We start from the raw sequence: 27663 nt of genomic DNA, 5'->3' as shown, positions 1-27663 counted from the left end.
ACACAAAGACACATGTACCCTTTTGTTGATGCATTGATAGCGACTGAATGGGTTAGGTCAGAGGCATGAGTTTTGTTTCTGGTGCTGCAACTTATTATTAGTAGGTAAGATGAGGCAAATTGCTTTGGAAGCTTAGTTTCCTCATTTTTTCAATGATGAAATGCTCCTTAGCAGGTGAGATATTACAGGTGAATAACCTGTCCAAGTACCTGGTGAATAGTAGGTGCAGAGTAAATGTTGATTTGCCTCTTTTCTTCTCACTTCTTTGAGCCTGGGTTGGCTAGCAAAATATTTACATCACTAAAGGAACTGTAGAATTCTGGAGGACATATGGCTAGAGAGAATATGAGAAATGTAATTTGAAATGTGTAAATTGAGTTGGTAGAGTGACAGCCAGCTTGGAGTTCAGGCTAGAGGCTCGGTCAGAACTAGACATTTGCTTTTCATAATGAAGCCATAGACCAGATAAAGTCTCGGGGGAGAGGAAATTATGATGAAGTCAGCACTAGACCTGCATCTGCAGACTTGGTTTTGACTCTGTGTTGCCACTAATAAGCTTTTTACTGCAGGCAGATTATTTTACCTACCTTAACTTTAATTTCCTCAGATATAATATGATTGATTAAATGACAGTGAACTTTAAGTCTCTTCCAGTTCTTAAAATAGTCTGCAAATTCTTAGAACATTGGTTCAATAACTCTTAAAATATGATAATAGTAGCCAGTATCTATTAAACAGCCTTTTATGCCAAAGATCTTTTATGCCCCATAAAAACCCCACAATTTAGGTATTAGTGTTAATGATAATATGTTTTTATTGATTTCAGAGAGGCAGGGAGAGAGAAAGAGAGGGATAGAAATGTCAGTGATGAGAGAGAATCATCTATCAGCTGCCTCCTGCATGCCCTCTACTGGGGATCAAGTCTGCAACCTGGGCATGTGCCCTGACCAGGAATCAAACTGTGACCTTGTGGTTCAGGTTTCAATGCTCAACCACTGAGCCTCACCAGCTGGGCCAATTTAGGTATTATTGTTACCGTTCTACAGGTGAGGAAACTTGAGTCTTAGATTAAGGAACCTGTGCCACACAAAGATTTTCAATGCTGCTCCTTGATGTGCTCACATTTGTGAGTTAGAATAGAAAGTCATCAGTGAAGACAAAATAGAGGGTTATAGAGATCCTCTATAGTTGCAGCATCATGCACATGCCTCAGCAGAAATTATGAAATGCATTGGGGGCAGAACAGAGAAACAAAAGGAGAAGTCATATCAGTCAGAAAGATGTTCTAAAGTTCTGTGAGAATGAATAAATCCTCCTATATAATAAAAGGCTAATATGCAAATTGTCCCCTTGGGAGTTCGACCGGGAATTCGATCGCTTGCTATGACGTATGCTGACCACTAGGAGGCGGCATGGAACATGGCGGGTGACCAGCTACAGTGGCGAGGCGCTGAGGGAGCGAGGGAAGGGGGAGGCCGGGAGGCAAGCAGGCAGGGAACCTGATCAGCCCTGATCGCCAGCCAGGCCTAAGGACCCTATTCGTGCACGAGTTTCATGCACCAGGTCTCTAGTATATTTTATAATCTCATGAGATGGTCTTTAGCTGCTTTAACTTGTTTTTCTGAAGCAATTGTATTTTCTTGATTTCAAAATAAAGATAAAAATCCAACTGCAACTTATCTTAACTCTTCAGCTTTGAATCTTTATCTTTTATTGAGGCCTTTGGAAATTCTTTGAGGTTGAGCATCTTCATTCTCCTTATATCCATAACAAGAATGAGAGAAGAATTTTAAAATTTACTCTAGCTTTGAGTGTTATTCCCTTCATCACCACAAGAAAGGAAATATTCCTCAATAGAATCACAGGTTTCTTATTTTGTATTTTATAAAAAAAAAAAAAAAAATTGAGTTAGGATATGATACTCTGTTAAATGAAGAATAATATTGGTCACAGAAATTGTATTTTGAATGCAGCACAGTATTGTGTAAAATACACAGCAAGATACTGAATTAAACTGTTAGAATGTATAGGCTCAAGAAGCATAGAATAGATTTACAGAGCAGAACTGCCTCAGATAGAAAGGCTTGCAAGAAAAAGTGTTTGTTTAAAAAGTAGTCACTTCCCACTGAAATTCAATTACTTCTAGATACGTGCAAAAGAAATAAAATGCTCAAGTGATATAAAGTGTATGACAAGTTTCATTTAACCAGTTGAGTTTAAGTTTTCGAAGTGTGGGTGATGAAACTTCAGTTCTCAGGACGTATTATATATAGGATTCTTACGATCACTAGGCCGAGTGGATGATATTTTCCAATGTTTGGGAAGCACTTTTCGATATATTGGCCTTGAAGTGACCAGAGAACATATTCACACAGACACATTTGTATCTTTGTAATAATTTAAAATGGGTTTTGTAGGAAACAGATACTCCTGTACCCTTGTCCCTTAATTTATCTACAAAAAGAAGGTCAATTTCCCAGGAAGAGTGCTTTAGGTTATTTGGCATTTGGTTCCTGAGGCTAAAAAGATTTTCTGGAGGAGATAGCAGTGCCCAGAAAACAAATTGGTGGAAATTTGTTCTTACAAAGTTATACTTATTTTTTGTTGTTGTTAAATTTGGTCTTTCCACCTATTTTTGTCTATGTCACTGTCAGGGCTTGCTGGCACACAGTCTTCATTACTGCAAATGAAAGCCGTCTAGCCTAGACTTGATGTTGCACTTAGAAAGTTTATAACAACTTATCCAACAAAACCAGTTAAATTTATGAAATATTTTAAAATCTGTGGTCCATAGCATTTAAGAAGTGATTTTTAATTGAATTTATTAGAAAAACAACTGTGATATTACAATATAACAAGGAATATATATTTGGTCTTTGGTTCCTGGCATAGTTTCTAAGACCCAAGAATTTCATAGTGGTAGTGATGAGAGGAAACATGTTTTAATGAGTTCTTTTCAACCACACCTGAGTTTATACCAGCGGTTCTCAACCTGTGGGTCGCGACCCCTTTGGGGGTCGAGCGACCCTTTCACAAAGGTCGCCTAAGACCATCGGTAAACACATACATAATTACATATTGTTTTTGTGATTAATCACTATGCTTTAATTATGTTCAATTTGTAACAATGAAATTGGGGTCACCACAACATGAGGAACTGTATTAAAGGGTCGTGGCATTAGGAAGGTTGAGAACCACTCGTTTATGCTAATGAGGTGGCTCCTGGAGGCTGGGGCTGGTTGCCAGAGGAACCAACCTTGTGATTAGAGGGTTGGAACTTTCAACCCCTCCCCCTGATCTCTGGGAGAGGGCCTGGGGATTGAGAGGGGCCAGTGATTTAATAAATCATGCCTATGTAATGGAACCTTCATAAGAACCTATAGTGATGGGATTCATAGAGCTTCTGGGTTGATGAACAGGAGAGTGGCACCTCAGACTATATGGGGACAGAAGTTCTTGGGCTTGGGACCCCTCCGGACCTTGCCCAATGTACCTCTTCATCTGGTTATTCATTTGTATCCTTTATAATATACCAACAATAGTAAGTAAAGTATTTCTCTGAATTCTGTGAGCCAGTGTAGCAAATTATCGAACTGGAGGAATGTATTCAGAAATCTGGGCAACCTGGGGATCCAAAGTTGGCATCTGAAATGGGAATTAATCATGTGAGCCTGGCCCCAGGTGTTAATGTCAAAATTGAATTAAATTGTAGAATGCCTAGTTGGTTTCCTCTGAAAATTAGGGAGTTGAACGGTATAGAAAACTCACATGCTTGGTATCAGGAGTGTCTTGAGTAGAAGAATAGGTTTTCCTTTAGCAGCAAAGTAGAAATTTCTAATAACTGAGTTGGTAGGAGTTAAAATTAGAAATATACATGATAAGTATTGTATTTTACAGCTATAAAGTGATTGTGCTTATGATTGTAAGAATAGGCAGTACCAGTGAGGTGATTCTAAGATCAAAGGGAGTTTAACAAAAATATTTATTGCATCTTTTCACACAAAAAAAATATTTATTGCTATTAATATAAAACATGGTAATAAGTGTGATAATGTTAACATTTGATGTTTGACTCAACATCAGAAATGGGTTAAAATATTGGATAATAAAATTTTAACATTTATCAAGTATTTATTATGTATAGCTATTGTCCTAAACATTTGTATTCAATAACTTAATTTTAACTGCAACCTAATGAAATAGGTCAGTTAGAAGTTAAATAATGTGCTCCAAATGACTCCGTTAATAATTGATGGAGCCAAGAGTTGGGATTTGACCCCAAACACACTGGCTCTCAAGCTTGTGTGTGCACTCTAGGGATCACATTACGTTTGAATCCTGTACTTTTACAGAGATCAATAAAGCATCTTTAAGAATTTAAGATGGAGTATCATCATTATTATTGCTGTCTTCAGAGTCTTATGCTTTCTGTCTTTATCATTTCTCTTCTTGTTTCCTTCATTCTACTACCTCCTTGTTTATATTTGTAACATTTAACACTATAAAGTTGTGGAAATCTTTGTACAGTGCCTTATGTGTCTTGGCAGTAGTGTACGCTATAAATCTTACTAATAAGTCTACAAATCTGAGAATGTGGGGGTTAGATTGTTTCAGTTATTGAATTGAATATAGGCATGCTGCAAGATTTGCTTATAATAAGCACATAGCCACATGTTTCTATTAAGATTGCTGATGTACGATGAAATGGAAAACCTTTTGCTGTAGTTATTTAAGAAGCATTGCTTTGTTTCCACATTCAACCTAAAATATATTTTAGAAATGAAAAGTAATTGCATGGGTGATTCCTAGGGCAGTTCATGTTCTTATTGGAAGGGGAAACATTGGACTAAACGGTGTGCAGGAGAAATAGATAGCTATCCTTGGGGAATGCAGACTCCAGTTGTAGAACTAAGAAAGCCCTCGAAATTATTTAGCAGTTAGGAGAGCATCATTTAAATGAAAGTACTAAGATTGAGGCAGCTACTGAAGGAAGAGCTGAAAGTTGCCAAAAACTTCCTGGAAAAGTTGAATTTTTGACAGGTAAGCACCTTTTTTTAAAGAGTATCTATTATGCATGCAACCATGAGTGACATGCTCCAAGGTAATTTACTTACCTGACAGTTTGGTGAAAACTTCAGTATGCTACCGAACTAAAGTAGTGAGGTTTCAGAAAGCTACTAAAACAGTTAGCTGAATCATAGAATATTTGCTACTGCTTCTGTGTTTATCTATTTTTATACTTGTTTCTGTGGAATTTTTATTTGTCTGTTTCTATGAAGAGAGACATAACAATCATTTATTTGAGTCCTTATGTATGTGAGTATCTAAGAAACTCAATGATTCTAGAGAAGTGTTCAAAGTGAGTTAGTGGTGAGGAGTCTACCCTGCTTTGGCTTCAGAATTTCTCATTCATTGTCTGTTTTATGTCACATGTAAATGTTGTAAAGTGGTCAGCTCGTCTCAGAAGCATTTGAGAATTCATGAGATGAGCCTCAACTTTGTCTTGAGGCCTGTAGTGTTTTAAAATACCAAAGCATGCCCAGCTGGTGTGGCTCCGTGCTTGAGCATTGACCTAGGAACCAAAAGGTCTCCAGTCCAATTCCCGGTCAGGGCATATGCCTCAGTTGTGGGCTCAATCCCCAGTGGGGGGCTTTGCAGGAGGCAACCAATGAATGACTTCCTCTCTATCATTCTCCCTTCCTCTCTCTCTAAAAATCAAAATATATATACATATATGTATATATGTATATATATGTATATATATATAAAATTAAAAATAAATAAAATAACATAGTGAAGAAAAGTCAAAGGAAACTGAAAAAATTCATAGTGCTTTGAAAGTAATTTGATCTGTGGAGTTACAGGGAACATGCTTTTGTATTTTCCTGCCCTGCATTGTTTCTAGGGTTGAATCTATGACTATAGTGTTCACAGAAGGAGTCTATCACTGACTCTGCCACTCTTTCATCAGGACCAAGGGGAACCTGCTTCATAACCCTTGACCTTCCCTGCCCCAGGTCATAGGCTGTTGTTTCTAATTGAAACATCTTTTCTGATTTTAGGCTTTGACAAAATTCTTGAAATGTGTTAATTGGGATCTACCTCAGGAGGCCAAACAGGCACTGGAACTGCTGGGGAAATGGAAGCCCATGGACGTGGAGGATTCCCTGGAGCTACTGTCCTCCCATTACACCAACCCCACAGTGAGGCGCTATGCTGTGGCCCGGCTGCGCCAGGCAGATGATGAGGTACATCAGCATTCATTATTCCTCTTTGGATACATGTTAAACTAGAGCCCGATCCTAGGCTGAGTGTGTGTGTGTGTGAGAGAGAGAGAGAGAAAGGAGGGGTAAGGAGATTTTTTCAGGGGAGAAGAGGATATACTGGGTATGTTTTCAGAAGTAAAATTAAAATATTCCTCCAGGGACTCCTCTGTGAAATGAAAATTTACTTCCTGATCTGTTTCATGATAGGACAATCTCTCCCAGGACACTCACCTGGCAGCAGAGCTTGCTTTGCTCTGTCTGGAAAGAGGAATTCTAATGAAAAATGGTTTAATGCAGCACCAGCTAGGGAATAATTCAGATCCCCTCTATTAGTCAGTATACAACAAGCCCCATTTAATTGTAGCCTTGCAAAGCCCTTGGGGCCTCTAAAACAGAGGTGCATGGTCATCTTATTCTCCTTCAAACTCCTTTAAACTTTCCACTGCTGACAGTTGTGTGTATGTGTAGACTTTCTGAAGGTGGTTTTGAATCCTCTGGAAAGCAAAGCCTGCAAACTTGATGCTGGCTGTTTTTATATCTCAGGCCCCGAGGGAAGGAGGAACAGTCTGTGTTGACATAAAGTTGCTGCATCTTGAATTTTAATAATTCCTAATAAGGTAGACTAATCCAGCAATATTTTTTACTTATGAATTTTTATAGGGTGAATATGCTCTCAAATATAACCTAATAGTCTATGCCAGCCTGCAGTGCTTATGCTCAAACCTCAGTATGTATCTAGGAATGCTGATCCCATAGAACTTTATCAAAGATCTTTATTAAACACAATTAAATCATTTTGAATTTGTAGTGGTATCTGAATTTCAAGAAGCAAAGCTCAGCCTTTATTAAGGTTGATATTTTTATGTGTGTATTTAATTATTGTAAAGTTTAAACACTAAAGTAAATAGTATAGTGAGTGCTTGCATTTAAAGTACACATCTTTAACAATTGCCAACTCATAGCCAATCTTATTTCATCTATAACACCTCTTACTCTCTCCTCCCTGTTCCCTCCCATTCATTAGCTTCCCTGAGGAAAATCTCAGATATTGTATAATTTTATCAGGACAGGATGTTATTCACTCTCCTATTAAAGAGCAGTTCTTAGCATTGTGATTTGGCATATTATCTTCTCCTTCCTGATTGTCTTTACTGTATTGCAAGTAAAAAAATTATTACATATTTATTTGAAATATCAAAATACTTATTTTTAGATTCATTAGAAATTTCACTCAAGTCATTAATTCTTTACATTTGACATGAGTCATAAAGTTTAGATAAAGGCCTCTATGATGTAGTCAACACAATCCCTCAGTGTGAGTTTATATCTAAATAAAAAAGTTGTAAATAATTATTTCTGATTGTCTGGCTTTTGTTCCCTCAAACTTAGAGGCTAAGTGTTTGTGTCTAGAGTTATCAGTGTTCATGTAGATACTGAGCTCTTTCTAGACCATTTATAATTTTTGTTATGAGGTGTAGAGAATAATAGAAACATTACATGCATTCTAAACTGCTAAGTGTGGTTCAACAATTAATTTTTAGGGTTTTTTTGGGGGTTTTTTTTGAAATTTCAAAAATATAGCATAAATACTATGGTGGTTAAGTTAGCTCATGATTTCCCTTTCTCTGACCCTTACTTCAGTACTGAATTATGTATACTCAGCTAAAAAAAACTATTGATTCATTAGATGTATATTAAGATCTGAATTTTGTCTTTTCTCTGACTCTATATGCCTATATATATATGTGTGTGTCTTTGGGAACACTACATACTGTATTATTCTCACCTCATTTTCCTTTCTATCAAGTGATAATAGTTGCTTATGTCACTTGATAGTTATGAGAAAAAATTATGTGGGGCAAAGTTTGTTTGTTTTGGTGTTTGCTTTGCTTTTTGAATACTACTTTAAACAAGGAATTTACTGGCCACTTACTCTGTGCCAGGCACTAGTCTGTGACTTTCTTCTATTAATTGATTTAATCCTCATACCTCATTCCTAAGGCTTGTATGATCTGTCCATCTATAGATGAAGACTCAGTGAAACCCCACAAGATTAGGTATCCTAGTGATCTGACAAAGGAAACACAGCTGATAAGTGGTAGAGAAAGTGAATTGTTAGCATAATATTTAGGAATAAGTTATGTCTATAACCATATTGCATTTGTTTTTTTAATATTATCTCATTTCTTTATTTTCCAGGATTTATTGATGTACCTATTACAACTGGTCCAAGCTCTCAAATATGAAAATTTTGACGATATAAAGAATGGATTAGAACCTACCAAGAAGGATAGTCAGGGTTCAATGTCAGAGAGTACATCAAATTCTGGAATAAATTCTGCAGAAATAGATAGGTATGGATATCCAGGGAGGACTGGTTTTCACATCGGAGAGTTTCCCTCCTTTCTAACTGTCTTCTTTCCATTTTCCCTACATGTACAAAATCCTAGTTGGTACTAAGTTTGAAGTTTTAGCAATGAATATGGCATGTGCACTCACAGTTTTTGCAGGCTATGGAGTCAAATTACCTAAGTTAAAATCTTGACTCTGTCACTTACTAGCTGTGTACATTGTGTAAGTTGCATATTCTCTGTGGCCCCAGTTTCTCATCTTAAAAGCAGGGAGGATAGCAATAGTAACTGATCTTTAAGGGTTGTTGAAGCATTGGATGAGTTAATACACATAAAGCATTTAGAAAAGTGTCTGACACATAATGTTCAATACTATTTACTGTTCAAGTAAATGAAGGAAGGCATGTTAGTGGATTCAAATATTTTATTGTAAAATTGTATATTTTAGTAGTTATACTAAATAAAGAGCATGTTACTTGAATTAAGATCAGCTAGTAACAATAATAACAATTAAGAACTCTCACCTCTGTAGCAGACACTGTGAGGTAGTCTACATACATTGCCTTGTTACAGTAATCTACTGAGGCAGATGCTCATATCCAGAATTTAGATATCAGTGACTTACTAGAAGTTAAGTTAATTGCCCAAAGCTCATAACTTGCAAAATGGTAGAGTTGACTCCAGAGTCCATGTTCTTTTTACTTGGCCATTATGTTTTTCATCAGATCTTAAAATTTGCAATAAATAGGAACCTTTGAGCAAGAACTTTGAGGCCCAGTGATAATAAGCTATTTTGTAAAGTCTTGAGAATGAGTTCTGGAAATCAGATTACCTGAATCAGTCCAGATATTTCAGTTGTCACATGGGCTCAAGATTATATTTCTGAAATTTTTTATGATTGTTAATGCTGTTTTTTTATCTTCTGTGTTTCATTTGGAGAAGAACTGAAAAACAGAGAGAATTTTTGTTTTTGTTTTTAAGAGAAGATACCCCTTACATTTTCTCCCAGTATACATTGGAAGCCTTCTGTCTCTAGTCATGCTACCTTCCTCCTTACTTATGCCACCTAGAATGTTTTCTTAGGGTCTGCTTAAGATTTTATGGCAGCATATACACTGTAATCCAGTATTTCCCAAATCATGGTCTGCTGGTCACTAATTTGTGTATTTTTAAAAAGATACAAAGTTGTTAGGGGTGGTTTTGTGACCAAATATGTTTGAGAAATGTTGGAATGCTTGTTTGAAGTAAAATGGGCTTTTTTTTTTTTTAACAATAGTATTTAGCAATATGCAGACTTGCACATCTCCAAGCAGCTATTATCGATATTCATTGACCACGAGGCCTCTTTCCCAAAGCATACTGTGACTCTGGTGTTGCACAGAACACACCTTAGGAAGCGACACATTATCCGGACACAATTGAGATGAAATATGCTAAAAAAACACAAAACAAAATATATCTGCTGTTCCAAAAAGAATATGTTACATATCAGTGATATCTCCTATTATTTTTTCAGCTCCCAAATTATAACCAGTCCTGTTCCTCCAGTGTCTTCCCCTCCCCCAGCATCTAAAACAAAAGAAGGTTCAGATGGTGAAAATCTGGAGGTGAGTGCAGAGCTTTTCAAGTTTGCTATAGGAGAGATCCTACCAGATAAACACCGTAGAGTGGTTTTCATTTTTTAAATTTTTATTTATTAATTGATTTTAATCCTCACCTGAGGATATGTTTTTCATTGATAGTAGAGAGGAAGGGAGAGGGAAGAAGGGGATGGAGGGACAGAGAAACATCCATGTGCGAGAGAAATGTCGATCAGTTGCCTCATACACGTGCCCCAACTGGCGATCGAACCTACAACCTGAGTATGTGCCCTGACCAGGAAACAAACCTGAGACTCTTCAATGCATGGGATGATGCTCTAACCACTTATCCACACCAGCCAGGGCCTAAAATGGTTTGTTTGAACATGGATTTTTTTTTTTTATTAGCACCTGAGTATTTTTTTCCATTGATTTTTAGAGGGCGGGGGGAGAGAGAGAAACTGAGAGAGAGACATCAGTTGCCTCCTGCCATTGGGTCTCAGGATGGAACCTGCAACCCAGGTAAGTGCGCTTGACTGCGAATTGAACCTGAGACCCTTCAGTCTGCAGGCCAACACTAACCACAGGGAAACACCAGCCAGGGCCTATGGTGGCTTTTAAAGCATTGATTTTGATTAATAAACCAAATATTACAACTTTATTAAATAACCTGTTTTATGATGCATGTTTATGACTTTTCCTCTCAGCAAAAAGCACCAGATGATCTTCAATTCGAGGTTTTTTATTGGTGCTTTGGGCATATGAATAGATTCATATGCAATGTAAAAATAAACTGGCTTCATTATTTTATTAAAGGAACTCAATATTTATTGCTAACATATTTATGAACATTACTGTAATTTTTGGTGTTTGTGATTACACTGTAGAAATGTGTGGCTTTGATACTAAGGTTGATACACTACAAAGCTGTTTCTTAACTCAGAAAAATTAAATCTTTTTAGATAAGTAAACTGACTTTTGAGGTAAAATAGGCCTATTTGGCTGGTGCTACTCTGAAAAGTGCATTCGGAAGTGCATTTGCAGAAGCACTAGTATGTATTGTTAAATTTCTCCCTAAGACTTCTAATTTGAGAAGAATCTTTGACACCCCGATGTTTAAAACAAATATGTGTTTAGATATTAAACAGTTAATAGCAGTTGGTTATATATATATATATATACACACACACACACACACATTTCTTTTAATTCTTTCAGCAAGATCTCTGCACCTTTTTGATATCAAGAGCCTGCAAAAACTCAACACTGGCTAATTACTTATACTGGTATGTGAAAATAATTTACTGTTTATTTTCTGTAGGCCCCTCCCCTCCCAATATCATAAACATTAAGTCAGTTTAAAATAACGTGTGAGCAATCATCAAAAGCCTAAGTATGGTATTTATATCTAGCTGTATTCCTTTACAACTATGCTCGTGAATGCTTGTTAGCACCACCATTTCTCTTCTTTTCACTAACTTTCCAGTATCTAAGATCAGGTTGGGTAAGGTAATGAGTGTGGTTTTTTTTCAGTTCAATGTCTGCTTGCCTTTTATGGTATCTAAGTTTAAGTATGATGCTTTATAGTCCCTTAGGAGTGTGTATTTTCACATTATTTACCAAAACATCGAAGCATACAGAAATGGAAAGTGGGAATGTGAGGTTACTTATTTTATGGACGAGGAAACTGAGGCAAAGTCATCATATAATTGAACTTGATAGAACCTGAAGATTAGATCATTTACCTAGCACTTTGCCATTTACAAAGTATTTTCAGTGACCTTTTCTCAATTGTTCCTGTGAAGTTAAATAGGGCAAGTATTAAATACCTCTATTTTATGGTCTCTTGAGTTGAAGGAAAGGAAGAAAGGAAGGCACAGGAAGACTAATTCACTTTTTGAGATATAATTAATTTGAAGCATGATTCCCTTTATCTGTCACAGAACCCTACAGTGTAAAGGACAAGAAGACTAAGCCACAAAGAGAAATATTTTGGTTCAATAAAACATAGCACTAGGATTAAACACTAGACAAGGAAACCTTATCCAGTTTTGCAGAGCAAACAAAGGGAAGAAAGAGCCAGCTGGGTAAGCCCTGCCTGAAGCCTCTGGACATTGAGAGAACATTTAAAACTTCTCCACTTACTTGATATATTTTTAACTATAGAAATAATCTCTAATTTTTACTGCTCAATTTACTGTGCTTGCTTAAACAGTACGAATTAATAGATCTCCATTCTGAAAGCTCATTATTTTTTAAGAACAATGAGGCATTTCCCTTTCCATGACAATTAAACAAAATACTGTCTTGTTTTTGACTGAGTTTAGAAAAACTGTCCAGTAGGTCAGGTATACATTTTAATTGTTCTATTTCCTTTTGAACATTTTGAATTTCCTTTTTCATTTGTTCCCTTTCTAGTGATTTAAATGGGATTTCTGCTCTAGCTGAACCCTTAGGGGCCTATTGTTGTGCAGACAATCCTCTTAAAATGAATAGTGTCAACCTTTTAAGCCACAGAGAGAAGTTATAGTCTCCGATCTGTGAAATGTTGGGCATCAGGATCTATAAATCGTTTCAGAGTTTTATTTTTATAGCTATTCCAGTATGATGGAATTGAAAGTAAACTTTGGATGCTTTGACATGTTTTTCTCTAACTTTTAAGACTTTTCAAGGTAATAAAGGTTATTTACCCCACAAAACAAAATTGCCAGGACACAGGTAGTCCACTGATGTCATCTTACAATGGGAAATGGAATAGTTTTGTCTGCCTTTCTACTTGAAGATGACAGATTTCAAGGGAATACCTTAGAGTGCGTTGTAAAACTTAGCTTACTGCTCTGAACAGAGAATTCAGAAATGATTCAAATCTACATTTTCTAGTCATGATCTAAATCTACACTTCATATTTGGAAATGGTACTGTTATTTTTATTTTATATGGACTGCTCTGTGCAGCAGAACTTTGGCTTAAATGATTTTGAGAGGTGTTTGATCCTTGACCTTTATATTGAGCAGCAATCTATACCCTCAATCACACGAAATCTCTGTGACCATTGTGTTTACTTGGTGGTCTAGGAGAGCAAGGAGCCTCCACAAGGTGGTCATCAGTATTGCTCATTTGTAAATGAATTTGCTGCATAAACACACAGGAAGAAGTTGTTAGGACATGCGAAGACTTCCTGAAAGAGATAGGGCGTTGCCCTCTGTTGGAAGGATGGGTAGACTGGGAAGGTGAAGACGGGAAGGTGTTTGTGGACAGTACTGCAACATGACCAGAAGCACAACGGGGTAGTCAGGGGATTGACCTGACTGAAGTGTGAATGCATAAAATGGGCATAGTGCAAGTTTGCAAGTAAAAGCAGACCACATAATGAAATCAAAATTAATCCGTGTTAAAAGGAATGTATTTACCTATTTGAGAATTATCAACTTAGAAATAATGGTTAAATCCATGAGATAAGTCATTTATTCGTTCAACAATAATATATTGAATATTAGGTGCCAGGCATGGAAGTGCCAAGGGTAAGCTCTCGGCTCTCATGAAATTTACCTTCTACATGGCTGAATATACTCTTTCCCAGAAATAGTACAAGGAAATATGGTGGCTGTGACTTGAGATTTGTAAAACAGTATTAGGTAACAAGGTTGAAAAGTTTCTTGTGGCTTCTCAAGATAAAACAATATGGGAGTAAGCTGAGTAGAACAGGAAGAATTCTGACCGAGGAGCCCAATGTCCTGTGTTCCGATTTTAGCTCTACAGTCAGCTAATTGTACCACGGTGGAGCAGACAACCCCTCTAAATTTCGCTATTGATGAAACAAGCAAGTGGGTATAGATGCATGGTTTTCATACTGTATATCATATATAATCCATTGAAACTTTTTTGATATATGCATCTGTGTGCATAAATGTGGTCGTGTTTACAAAGTTGTGATGGGAACCTCTGTAAATTGGTGCAGCGACTACAGAAAACAGTGTGGAGGTTTCTTAGAAATTAAAACTAAAACTCTCATATGACCCAGCAATTCTGTACCTCAGAAAGTATAGGAAAAAATGCTTGTTGTTTTTTTTTTTTTAATCCCAAAATTTTTAGAAAATCTAGTATAGTGTGCAAATTAGTTACTGTTATTTATTTATTTACCTTTTATAGATGGTTATTTATTTACCTAGTTATTTATTTACCTTTTATAGATGGTTGTACATGTTGGCCTTTATATTTCCACTCTTAAAAGAGTGATGATAAAATACCTCATTACTCCCATTTTATTATATTTTTGCAAATGTGATTTAATCTTTTAGTGGAAAGGCATAAATATTTACAAAATGAACCTGAGACTCATTTCATATCATCTGAATGACAACGTATTTTTAAGGTATGTGATAGTGGAATGTGAAGATCAAGATACTCAGCAGAGAGACCCAAAGACCCATGAGATGTACTTGAATGTGATGAGACGATTCAGCCAAGCATTGTTGAAGGTAACCATTTAACATAGGGTGACAAATCTGGACCAGATCTGGCCTGTTGCCTGTTTTGATATGTCCCTTGATCTGGGAATGGTTTTTATATTTTCAAATGGTTCAAAAGAGTCAAAAGAATATTATTTGTTGTGATATAGGAAAATTATGTGAAATTCAAATTCAGTGTTCTTAAGTGAAATGTTATTGGAACCTAGTCATGCTTTTTGTTTTCATACTCTTTATGGCCAGTTTTGCACTACCTTAGCAGTTGAATAGTTGGAATGGAAAGTGTATGCCCAGTGGGCCTAAAGAATTTATTCCTTGGCCCTTTACAGAAATTTTGTTGATCCCTGATTCAATGAATAAACCTATACATGGAACCAAAAACCCCAACACTTTGCTTTTCCATTTCTACCTCTGTTTACTATTTTTATTTTCAAAACTAAGTATGTTCCAAAAAGCTTGGCAGTGGTCATATTGCAGAAACTTTCCATACACCATATATTTTCCTTCTTAAACATTTTTTAGAGATGGTATGTAAATCCATTTTCCCTTGGTGTTTGTGACTCTTACAGCAGTGTCAAAGTTCAGCCAGCAGTTGTACCAAGGTGAGGCAGACAACCCCTCTAAATTTCGCTATTGATGAAACAAGCAAGTTGGTATAGATGCATGATTTTCATACTGTACATCATATATAATCCATTGAAATAAATTTAAAAGCTCACAGCTTAGCATTTGTCATTTAAAGAGAAAATATGGTACACAGCAATGAAAAGAGAGCACATCCATCTGCGATTTTCAGAAATACTACTACTTTATCTTTCATCTTATTAAATATTTAAAACACCTCTTATTTAACTCTTTGAGACTAAACTTTTATATAGTCCTCAGGCTCAGTGTCTCTACATCAAACTGATTAGCAAATAGCAAATAATTAATTAGCAAATTGGTGCTCTTTTCTAATCTCAGTTCTCTCACTTATGGCATTTGTCACTCTGTGAAGAAATCTCAGTTCCTCTGAGCTTACATCTTTTCATCTTCAAAATGAGGGTGATAATATTTTCCCAGCTGTCCTTACCAGTGTAATTGGAAAATTCACTGTATTTTATAATATTTTATGAACTGAGAATCACTAAGACTTTATAGCATTTAGTTATTACAACTTTTATTTTACTAAGCCAGCATATAAAATGTTGCTATTTGAGAACTTTACCCTTTATTTGGTAGATTTTTAGTTCTACCAATATTGTTGCTACCATGTCCCCGGCACATTGCTAAAGACATCATAGGCGTCCAGAAATTTATTGAATCAATGAGTGAAATCATTTTGTGTGAATGAATTCTATTTTGTTACATGGTTGTATGTGATAAAAAAAAACCGTGCTGTTTTTGATTGACTAGTATTTGCTGAAGACTCACTTAATATTTCAACTGTGGAAAAGCTGGTGTTGTTTAAGATCGCAGGTTTCTCATCTCTGAATCAAGATAATTAATCTTTTTCAATTACACTGTGCATTGAAGTTTGCAGCTATTAAAAGAATAAATAAAGATCGCCCATGCTATTAAAGAAACCCTGATCATTATGCTGCATAGAATTAATTTTCCTTCCCGTTGAATACCTTCAGGGTGACAAGTCTGTCAGAGTTATGCGCTCCTTGCTGGCTGCACAGCAGACGTTTGTAGATCGGCTGGTGCATCTAATGAAGGCAGTGCAGCGTGAAAGTGGAAATCGTAAGAAAAAGGTAAAACCTATGGGATTTGCTTTTTATTTATGACTAATGTCTCGATATCATAAAATTCTGAGTTTTGGTACTTTTGGGTTGATATATTTTATGAAAAACTTATTTAATTTTAGTAATAGGAACACTTAAGCATACTGATTATGGAATTCTATTTTATGAGTTTTATATATTGACTTAATCCTCACAACAACCCTATAAGTTAGGTACTATTATTATTTTCCCAGCTGTAAGGAAAAGTAGGAATAGAGAAATTAAGTTAATTTGTCCAATGTCCTCAGCAAGGATTAGCATTGGGATGTGTACCCATATTTTTTGAGTCTATATTTTACCTATAGTGTTTTATTGGCTCTTATTTTAGAATCTTAGCATCCTAGAATATAACCCATTTGACATGGAAAGGGCCTCTAGAGATCATTTAGATTAGAATCTATCTGTGAAAGTGAAGGTCCAGAGTGGCTTAGCCAGGGTTGCAGAACAGTTGTTTCGGACAGCACTGGCTTTGACTCTGATGCATGGCCTGTGCATTGATCTTTCTCTCAACAGCGAGGCTTTTGCTTGATGAGGACAGTTGGGCATCTGTTCTTCATGCATCACTGTTTTCTAATCAATAGCCTACGTAATATGAAGGACTCACTTGATATCTTATCTTTACCTCAGGGTTGGGGAGCCTTCTTACTGCCAAGGGCCATTTGGATATTTAAAACATCTTTTGTGGGCCATATAAAATTATCAACTTAAAAATTAGCCTGCTATGTTTGGTCATACATTTAATTAACTGACCCCTAAAGCCTTGGTAGAGCCAGACCAAATGATTTCAAGGGCTTTATACAGCCGTGGGCTGGGCATTCCCCACCCCTGCTTCACCTAATCCCATAGTAGGCAGGCCTTTCTACTATGTTAACAACACAATCCATGTTCCTGTTGTTCTCCAGGCTTGTGAGATGCAAGTGGAGAGAGGGAAAGGTGAAAAATTGAGTCATGAGTTCAGAGACAGGGGATCAGGTCTAGAGAGAATTGCTAGCAGAGATATGTGCATAGAATAATGTTCACAAGGTTAAGAGGGAGAAAATAGGATAAAGAGGAAACACATTATATACACCATTTTAAGGACTTTAACTTAAACATTGAGTGAGAGTGGAAGCTATTGGAGGTTTGAACAGGAGTGACATGAGCTGTCTTTCTTGTTAGCAGCAGCACTCTAGTTGTTTTTAATAAGAGACTGTAAGAGGCAGAGGTTGAAGAAGAGGCGCAGCAGGAGGCTGCTGCAGGAATCAAAATGAGAAATGTTGGTGGCTTGGACCCCAGGGCTTAGAGCAATGGAGGTAGGAAGAAGTGGCTGGATTTCTGGCCCTTCTTTTATTATCTGCTTCTGGCTATTTTACTGTTTATGAGCACATCAACTAGAAATTGGTTATGATGGTATAACTAGATATTCAAATTAGTTAACATTACTTTATATTAGTACTACAGGCCTGGTGCACGGAATCATCCACTGGTGGGGGGGCGTGGCCTGCGGGCATTGGCCCACTGTGGGAGCGCTGCTCATCCTGGTCAGCCTAGTGCAGGGGTGGGCAAACTTTTTGACTCGAGGGCCACAATGGGTTCTTAAACTGGACCGGAGAGCCGGAACAAAAGCATGGATGGAGTGTTTGTGTGAACTAATATAAATTCAAAGTAAACATCATTACATAAAAGGGTATGGTCTTTTTTTTTTTCATTTCAAACAGGCGGGATCTGGCCCGTGGGCCGTAGTTGCCCACGGCTGGCCTAGTGGCTGTGGACCCGCCCTGTGAGTGGCTGCTGAAAGGGGCAATTAATGTGAGCTGATATTTCAGGGTAATGTCTTGGGTAAAGGCGTGTTCTGTGTCCTGGAGGAACCTGGCAGAAACTTTGCACCCCAAAGTCACTCGGTAAATGTTCTTGATGTGTGATGCCAGGTCAGTGACACCATCGGGGATGTTCAGGGCAGCCATGCTCCAGGATCCTCAGTCATTAGGACAGCCTCCCTGGGGAGTCCACAGTCACGTCCCCTCTTGCCATCCGCCTGTGCCAGCTCCCCGCACTCTTTCTAGAACACACCTTAGGGGGCCTGCATCAGCTGGTGGTGGGGTCAGGCCAGAGTCTGGATTGTCTCAGGTATTTGATAGGTGCAGAGACTCGGGCTCACCCTGGGCCTCTAGCAGCTGCTCCCGCTGTGAAAGCACACTGATCACTAGGGGGCAGCTCCTTCATTGAGCGTCTGCCCCCGGATGGTCAGTGCGTGTCATAGTGACTGGTTGACTGGTTCTTCTGGTCGTTCCACCATTCACCCGCTGGGTTTTCAAATACATAGATATGTCTGATGGCGCATTTGGTTCGGTAGACTTACTGATTTTTGTAGGGGATATGTAGAAATTCATACCAGTTTTCAGTTGATTTTAACTTGAACTTGCCGATTCAAAAGGAGAATTGAGGTCTTACTAAAGGGAAAGAATTTAATTTATGTCTTGGTGGTCCTTTAAACATTTTTCTGAACTTCTGTCTTACTGATTCAGAGCTCTCCCTTTGAGGCACACATCCTTTCAGTAGCATCACAGTTCAAGTGCTCTATGCTGCGGGGACTGACAAGTCAAGTTGCCCCTTAAAGAATAAGCTTGCCTGTTCAAAGAGTGCATGACTCTCACAGCATTCAAAGAAATGGACATTATTTTGGAATGGAATGGAAGGGCTTGGTCTAAATAGCACAGCTGTTGCTCAGTGATGAAGCTATTTCACTGTGACATGAAATGTTGGTTCAATGCAGTGTGGGTGTGAGCTGAAGAAAATAAATGATGATTTCTTAGGAGAAGTTTGATCAGTCAGAGTTAATGAACAATGAACGGTAGGGTTCAAGTTGGGTAGGGTTGAGTTTACTTTTTAAACCCCAAAATTGCACAGGAGCAGCATCATGAAATTCTTGCTTGATAATTGGTCATGCAAAAATTATGCTTCAAATGAAGTTAGTTTCTCTTTTTGGTTCAATATCATTTGAAAACAAAAATGGAATCTTTAAGTCTAGCTTGAGTATATTCCTGATTCTCAGATGAGCAAGAGAAATGTGTTCTCTGACCATGTGCAAGTCCAGCTCTTCATAATCCAAGGAGTGCTCCTGTTAGAGCATGCTGCCCCTGGCAGCTCTCACTTGGCACATATTTTTTGTGGTGTTTTGCAGATACTTTAAAGTTAACGGAATCAGTCTTTATGTCTTTACCATGTTTTATAAACTACTTTTTAAAAAAGTTTAACCTAATTAATCCTTCCTGCCTTCTTCTAGAATGAGAGACTTCAGGCATTGCTTGGAGATAATGAAAAGATGAACTTGTCAGATGTGGAACTTATCCCATTGCCTCTAGAACCCCAGGTGAAAATTAGAGGAATAATCCCAGAAACAGCTACACTATTCAAGGTAATCATGATGGATCTTTAACATGGATGATTAGAACCTAGTTCTTTAAAGCTAGAACACTGCAGGTAATATCTGTATTTGATTTAGTAATGCTAGGGGAAAAGGTACCCTTTATTTAACAGTGCTTTGATTTCAGATCTTATATTACCAGTAGGCACTTAAGTATGAAATGTGTAAAGTATTTTTATATATATCTGGGTTGTTTTTCAACCTTTAATTTTTTTAACTACTTTTTAATAAGAGTCACACCTACTTTTTTCCCATTTGATCTTTTATTTAAAAAGTTAAATTGAAAACCTTATATTATGCATTCAGTTCATAGGTTCACTTGGTTAGATATGAGTCCCAGTTAACCTTTTTAACATTGCTCAACCTGTTCTTATGGCTTAACTTTCTCCTTCATATTTTTATGTAGTACAGTAATTCTCCTTAGTCCTGAAGGGCATGCTAGGCTTTCTTTTGACCAGCCAACTCTTGGATAGTTAAAAACAGCCAGCTGGTGGTAGCTGTCTTCTCCAGTTGTGCCACAGGACCTATCATGACCTGTGCAGCATCATTATCTGCTGGGCATTGTAATGACATGGTCATGGATTCAGGCTCTGCCCCATATGAGCTGGATGACCTTGCACACATTTTTTCTCCTGTCTCCTCACTTGTGAGATAAAACTAACACCTCCTCTGCATAGCTGCTAAGGCAGTCTGAAACGAGAGAGGGTCAAGAGCCCGGCACCATGCATGATAAAGAGGAGATGTGCTCGCCATGATTATTTGTAGTGTTAGAGACATACTGGAGTAGATGAGGTAAAACAGTACAGCATTAAAATGCACCAGATAGAGTCAAGATCCTAATGGCAGGTATATGACTGGCTTTGCAGTTTTGAGACTTAAATTACTTTTTTATGAAATGAAGGGTGATCTCAAATACCTTTATTTTTTATTCTAGAATAACTAGAATCTTTCACTTAATTAGATGAAATCTAGTGACTGAGTCCAGAGCTTGTGCTCCATATGCCCAATAGTCCTGGCTATTAGCTAGCTCACTGTTTTCTCCAGCGTTCCCTAATGCCTCTTGCTGCCAACCATCTTGTTTCTCAGGTCCTGTTTACCTGTTGGCAACTCTTACATGTCAGCGTTTTCTTCTGCGCGTAGTCAGTTTTCATACATTAACTTATATCCAAATTTGAAAGCAATATTTTTATTTCCAGAGTGCCCTTATGCCTGCACAGTTGTTCTTTAAGACAGAAGATGGAGGCAAATACCCAGTTATATTTAAGCATGGGGATGACTTACGCCAAGATCAACTTATTCTTCAAATCATTTCACTCATGGACAAGGTGAACATAGCCTTATGTTGGTGGGGAACATTATTTCATTTTCGAAAATTGGTTTAGTACATATGCTGTATATGGACACAGGACATATTTGTAACATCTCAAGTACAACACAGAAAGCTCAGCAGTCTCCACCTGACCTTGAACAAATTCAGCTGTTTTGTGCACTGCAGAATGGCTCTTGAGATGGGGATAAAATGAAACTGCATGTGTTTCTTTTTATAAAAACATTTTTCCCAACTAAATTGGTTCAATGTTGGATTTAGTAATTTCCTTCCTCTTAGTCAACTAGATCATTTTCAAATCCCATCCCTATCCCAGGATTTTAAAGGAACATACTTGCTTTTAGTTCTTTTTTTCTGAGTCTCAAATACTTTATGAGCAGAAAAAAAAAACCTGCATAAATTAGTAGGAGGAAGTCTGCTGTTCATTGAAAACCGACAGTGATTTAGATTAAGATAAAAAATTGGCACACCATCCAGTAAGTGCTTAATAAATTTATTTTGATGATGAAAGTTAAATTAACTAAGGAATTTAGTTAAATCTTAGTTTAGGTTCACTTCCTGACTCTTATTTATTAAACTGCTATAATACTTGCCTGTAAAACTGTTTCATAACAATCTTTACATTTAGTTCATGTATTTTACCTTTTGACCAACAGCTACTGCGGAAAGAAAATCTGGATTTGAAGTTAACACCCTATAAAGTATTAGCCACCAGTACAAAACATGGTAAGTTTAGTTTACACTGTGGTGGTCTATTTCAATGTCAGTGAGTATACTTCTCCTTTTTTAATTGAAAGGAATTAAAAATGCTAGAACTGGCACTCATTTGCAGCACTGAAGACCAGCTGGGCTGGCCTGCCTGCCTCTCTCCTTGCCTCTCTTCCTCTCCAATCATTAAACATCATATTTGGAATAAAAACTAAAACCTTTCTTTGCATTCAAAGCTGGTTATAATTCACAGTGATTTCTTACATGGCAATCTGTGTCCTGAATCATCATTTCAGAGTTACTACTAGAGCGGCTTTGTACTGTGCTCTGCTAATTAAAGCCACTAATTACCTGATTTTCTATATGGATTGATAGCATCCACAGCTTTTTGACATTGAATATCCTCTGGAAGCTGGAGCGAGATTCCCTAGGAACGCCTGTTGTGAAGTCCATAGTCTTATTTCTCTTAGAGTTGCATACCTTTAGATACCCAGAGAAACAAGTTATCTCTCAGGTTTCCTGCCCTTCCCAAGCCACTTCCAAATCTTTTTTTTTTTTTAATGTATTTTATTGATTTTTTACAGAGAGGAAGGGAGAGAGATAGAGAGTCAGAAACATCGATGAGAGAGAAACATCGATCAGCTGCCTCCTGCACATCTCCTACTGGGGATGTGCCCGCAACCCGGGTACATGCCCTTGACCGGAATCGAACCTGGGACCTTTCACGCTCTATCCACTGAGCCAAACCGGTTTCGGCCCAAATCTTTTTGATAATTTAATAATTCTTCTCATTTTCCTCTCAGAATGAGCTTATTAAAAATGCAGATATGGCCGAAACCGGTTTGGCTCAGTGGATAGAGCGTCGGCCTGTGGACTGAGAGGTCCCAGGTTCGATTCCGGTCGAGGGCATGTACCTGGGTTGCGGGCATATCCCCAGTAGGAGATGTGCAGGAGGCAGCTGATCGATGATTCTCTCTCATCAATGTTTCTAACTCTCTATCTCTCTCCCTTCCTCTCTGTAAAAAAATCAATAAAATATATATTTTAAAAAAAATGCAGATATGGTCTTTGACTATCTTGCTTAACTTGATTTATTAGCTTTCACTTGCTCTTGGGATGAAGGCAAAAGCCACAGCTTAGTTCTGCAGAGTGACATTCCCCCTGTGCCTGCCCCTGAAGCCTGTCCTCTGCCTCTCACCCCTGCTTCTGGGGCTCTCGCCACACTGACCACCTTCCCTTTTCTCCATGCACTGTGGTCTTTCAGCCCTCAGGCTTTCACATAGCTGTGTTCATTATCTTTTACATTCTTTCCTCCACAGCTTTACCTGTTAACCCATTATCCTTCAAAACATGGCTCAAATTGCCAGATGCCTTCTGTTCTCTATTGTAATTTAGTTCTCCTACCCAAGAATGTTATTTAAAAGAGGCATGCGGCCCAGTGGCTGTGAGTTTGACATGCTTGTACACTATTCTCTTTCGTAGTACTCTTTCATCTGTAGTATTTATCCCAATAAAACTTGCAAGCTTGTAAGTTTAAAGCTTGGTCTATGAAGGCATGGTCAAGGCTCTATGTTTTACCTGGCAAAGTTCTTGCTATGTAGTAAAGAAACAATAACAAATTTTAAGTGAATTAATGAAGACTATTTCGTATTTATGATATAGTAATGGATGAGACATTTCATATTCTAAAAGAGTATCCAATCTCTTAATTTGCATGCAAATAGCTGATAGGAGGCTCACCAAAACCAGATCATGATTGTTTATGATCCTGAAATTCTTTCCATCATTCAACTTTGATTTTTTTAATGTATTTGTTGTTTTATATTCCTGCTGTAACCAGATTTTTTTTCTTGTTCTCCTGTATACTATCTCCCCCTCTTCTTTTTGGTAGTTTAAAGGATTTACACTTTTCTTCTATCATTCCCATTAAAAGGTAGAAGATGGAGTATTAAATAAAAAAGCTAATGAACAGAATACAGTTTTAAGGTTAGGTGATGGATATTACACAATTTCAGATTCTTAAAGTGATTTTAAATGTGGAATGGGAAATTTTTAATTGATATGTTTAAAATATACAGAATACAGAAAGAAGAAATTTTTATGCCAGATTTAAGAAGTTTGGCTTCTTACGTTTTTGTGTTCCTTGTGTACAATTATAGAAATTGGCCTAGAGAAACATACAGATTAAATTAGCTTATTTTTTTAAAAGTTACCTTATCCTTTGAGATAACCACCAGAATGAATCTAAATAGTGTTTGCAGATCTTTTAGAGTTATTCAGGTATGTAGTGTATACATTTGCAAATGAAGGTTATTCTTAGCAGAACCTTTATTTTTATTGCTTAATCAATAACTTAGCTCAGGGCTATGCATTTATTTCTGTGTAGGCTTCATGCAGTTTATCCAGTCAGTTCCTGTTGCTGAAGTTCTTGATACAGAAGGAAGCATTCAGGTATGATACTTATTTAAAGATTTATAGAATTCATGAATATATTCTTGTTATAAAAATTTCAAGCTGTATAAAAGTATGTAAGTTAAAATGAAAGTCTCCTTTTATCACCCTTTTTCCTGCAAGTATTTTTTCATTTCCTCAGAAGTAAACAATGCTAAATAACATTTGGAAATTCTTCCATATTAGGACATAGAGGTTCTCAAATATGAGACATAATTAGGACATAATAGGAGATCAGTAATTAATTGGTGAACAAATTAAAAATGCCTTAAGTTTATGGCTACATTTCAAAGTGTGGAAATATTGTCATTTAACCATTAATGAACAGTTCGATTATCTCGAATTTTTGTTTAGTGCTCTAGTGATACTCTTGCTTGTGCATTTTTGCACAATTATTTTCTCAGGCCCCTGTCCTCCTCTTGCAACATCTCTGCCTCCTTTAATATAAGAAAAGGCAAGTAGATCCTAGGACTAAGCCATTTTTAATATTGGGAATTTTTACATTTTAAATATATGGGTTTGTTCTTATTATATCTTACTGGTTTATTTTTGTTAACTTTTAAATATAATTTTTCCTTTTCTTTATGTAAGAAAAATGAACGATATTCTCACAGAATAATCGATACGCCTGAGATGAAAGATAATACAACAGGGGCTTGATAGAGGACATTTGCTACAGTGTGTTTTTGTCTTTTTCGATTTAGAGTGTCCCTAATTCAGTATGGAGTTTAGATTTGCAGGAAAGCATTACTCTGATTTCTTGGCAGAGCAAGTGGTTACTCTGTTCTTATGTTTGGGGTACAGTTATGTACAGTGGTTAAAAGCTCGGGGTCAGAACATCAAACTGCCTGGGGTTGAAGTTTGGCTCTGCTGCTTTTTCGCTATGAACATTAAGTGACTGCTTAACCCTTTGTGCAGGCCAAGGCTACTGTCTTTAGAAGGCCCGGTGGATTGCACAGGCAGCCCTTGGCTTGTATCAGGAAATTTGGCTTTCAGTGTGTTTGTTCCCTCTGTTCCATAACTGATAAGGGTGGTTTGCTGTGCCTATGCTGTATAAAATAATATTTCTTATTCGTGCTGCAACTATATGTTGAGTCTGTGACTCCATCTACCAAATCAAACCTATCGGAGGTCTGGGAACCACCTAACATACCCTTCAAGCCTCAGGTTTTGCAACAGGTAACATTTTTCCCCCCCAAATGTTTTTGGTCTGCGGCTGGTTGAATCTATGTATGCGGAACCCCTGGATAAAAAGTGTTTACTTAATTAAAAACAACAACAACTCATGTTCATTTTCAGGAGAATGTATGATTAAAAAAAAAAAACCCACAGTCCTCATATTTACTTTCAGAAGAAAGATGAAACAAGTGATATGTTAAGGATGGTGATACAGCAGTAATTTATTGTTCTTTCTTTAACCATATATGTGTGTGTGTTTTTTTGTTTGTTTGTTTGTTTTGTCTTAACAGTTTGTAAGCATAGCAATAGACTTATTCCTGAGGAATATGCTTCCTAAAATCCACATTTTATAATTACAGACTAAATTTTGGATCAGATACCTATGGTAATTATCTACAGTTTCGAAATGCCTAATGTATTTAAGAATTATATTGAATTTGTTAACATGTAAAATACTATCTTTTCAGAACTTTTTTAGAAAATACGCACCAAGTGACAATGGGCCCTATGGGATCAGTGCTGAGGTAATGGACACGTATGTTAAAAGCTGTGGTAAGTTTGACAGACTATTTCCTTCCATTGATATGCTAGAATGAAGGGAAGTAGGCTACTCTGCGATTTCCATATCCATACACATTTAGAATGTGTTAAGGTGTCTCCGGCTCTTCAGGCTACTATAACAATATTACCAGTTCTGGAGGCTGGAATTCCAACCATGGGTACCAGTATGGTCAGGTGAGGGTCATCTTTGGGTTGAAGACTTCTTGTGTCATGTGGTGGATGGGGCTAGGGCGTTTGTGGTGTCTCTTTTATAGGAGCACTAATCCCATTTGTGAGGGCTTCACCCCCATTACCTAAGGACTTCCCAAAGGCCCCACCTTATAATACCACCACTTTGGCATTAGGATTCCAATATGTGGATTTGGGGGAGGCATAAAAATGCTCTATAAGAAGACTAAGATATATAAACTGTTGATAAAAGAAGTCATTAGTGGTTTTGATTAATAGTAATAGGTATAAGTCCTATTGTGAATTGCATAAATGTCTTTACTGCTTAAATGAATTCTCTTATTTTCTATTGGCTGGCACTTGAGAATTGTTTCTATAAAGTTTTTTTTTGTTAGTTTTTTTAAACCCTGCATTTACTTTGTTATCTTGTAGACAACACGATTGTGGGATGACTGACTCATTATGTGCATTTCTGTAGACACTTTTTTTTCACATCATCTTTAACGCATGTCTAATAAATGAGAAATGGTAGACCTGAAACCTGGTTTCACTTTTGAAACAAGTGGCTTTTATAATTTGACAAAATTCTACACGATGTTTTTTTCGGTTGCAAACAGTAATTTCTTTTGAGTTTCAAATAATAAACTTCATAGAGTCAAAGCTTATAAATTTAATTTGAGAATTTAGGTGAGAAATCAAAAACAGTAGTAAGCAATTTGAAATTAAAGCAGCACACATTGCTTTTGTATTCAGCGCTCCATATAACCTGGTTTGCATGTGTTATTCACAATTTGTTTGTTTTTTAACTGTTATTACAGCTGGATATTGTGTGATTACATATATACTTGGAGTTGGAGACAGGCACTTGGATAACCTTTTGCTAACAAAAACAGGTAACGTATAATGGCTACTAGCAGATAGACATTTTATATGCCAGTAATTTTTTTCTTTTACTTTGGAATCTTTTTACCTTAGTAACAAAATAATGTGCATAAGTGAAGGTAAATCATTGTCTTAAAAATCCCTTTAAATCAAGGGTGGGGAACCTTTTTTCTGCTAAGGGCCATTTGGCTATTTATAACATCATTCTCGGGCCATACAAAATTATTAATTTAAAAATTAGCCTGTGTTATATATATATATTTGTTCAAACATTTAGTTAACTCATCCCTAATGCCATGGCAGCGCTAGACCAAGTGAATTCATGGGCTGTATATGGGCCGAGGGCTGAGGTTCCCCACCCCTGCATATGGTACCTTTGAAGGCCATCTAGGGGAAACTCCCATCTTTTATAGCAGTGGTTCTCAACCTCCCTAATGCCGCGACCCTTTAATACTGTTCCTCATGTTGTGGTGACCCCCAACCATAAAATTATTTTCGTTGCTACTTCATAACTGTTATTTTGCGACTGTTATGAATCGTAATGTAATATCTGAT

At 37.1% G+C, this 27663-nt stretch overlaps 1 protein-coding gene across 3 annotated transcripts in view; it reads left to right on the top strand.

Annotated features, from left to right (window-relative positions):
- The window catches only part of PIK3C3 (phosphatidylinositol 3-kinase catalytic subunit type 3), an 82141-nt gene that overhangs the window by 30435 nt on the left and 24043 nt on the right, over window positions 1-27663 (top strand). For all 3 annotated transcript variants that reach the window (XR_004969926.1, XR_004969925.1, XM_036321924.1), the window contains exons 10-21: window positions 6063-6248; window positions 8466-8620; window positions 10134-10224; window positions 11416-11483; window positions 14570-14675; window positions 16283-16399; window positions 19692-19823; window positions 21029-21157; window positions 21816-21885; window positions 24254-24318; window positions 25965-26049; window positions 27045-27119. Coding sequence is in view for 1 of the 3 variants with exons in the window: in XM_036321924.1 (XP_036177817.1) it covers window positions 6063-6248; window positions 8466-8620; window positions 10134-10224; window positions 11416-11483; window positions 14570-14675; window positions 16283-16399; window positions 19692-19823; window positions 21029-21157; window positions 21816-21885; window positions 24254-24318; window positions 25965-26049; window positions 27045-27119 (1279 nt within the window). In the remaining 2 variants the exon portion in view is untranslated. The remainder of the gene's footprint in view (window positions 1-6062; window positions 6249-8465; window positions 8621-10133; window positions 10225-11415; window positions 11484-14569; window positions 14676-16282; window positions 16400-19691; window positions 19824-21028; window positions 21158-21815; window positions 21886-24253; window positions 24319-25964; window positions 26050-27044; window positions 27120-27663) is intronic.

This window comes from Myotis myotis, unplaced genomic scaffold (assembly GCF_014108235.1).
Source record: "Myotis myotis isolate mMyoMyo1 unplaced genomic scaffold, mMyoMyo1.p scaffold_m19_p_9, whole genome shotgun sequence".
Classification (NCBI taxonomy): domain Eukaryota; kingdom Metazoa; phylum Chordata; class Mammalia; order Chiroptera; family Vespertilionidae; genus Myotis; species Myotis myotis.
The sequence above is the reverse complement of the archived record's forward strand: the minus strand, read 5'-3'. Positions and strand labels throughout refer to the sequence as shown.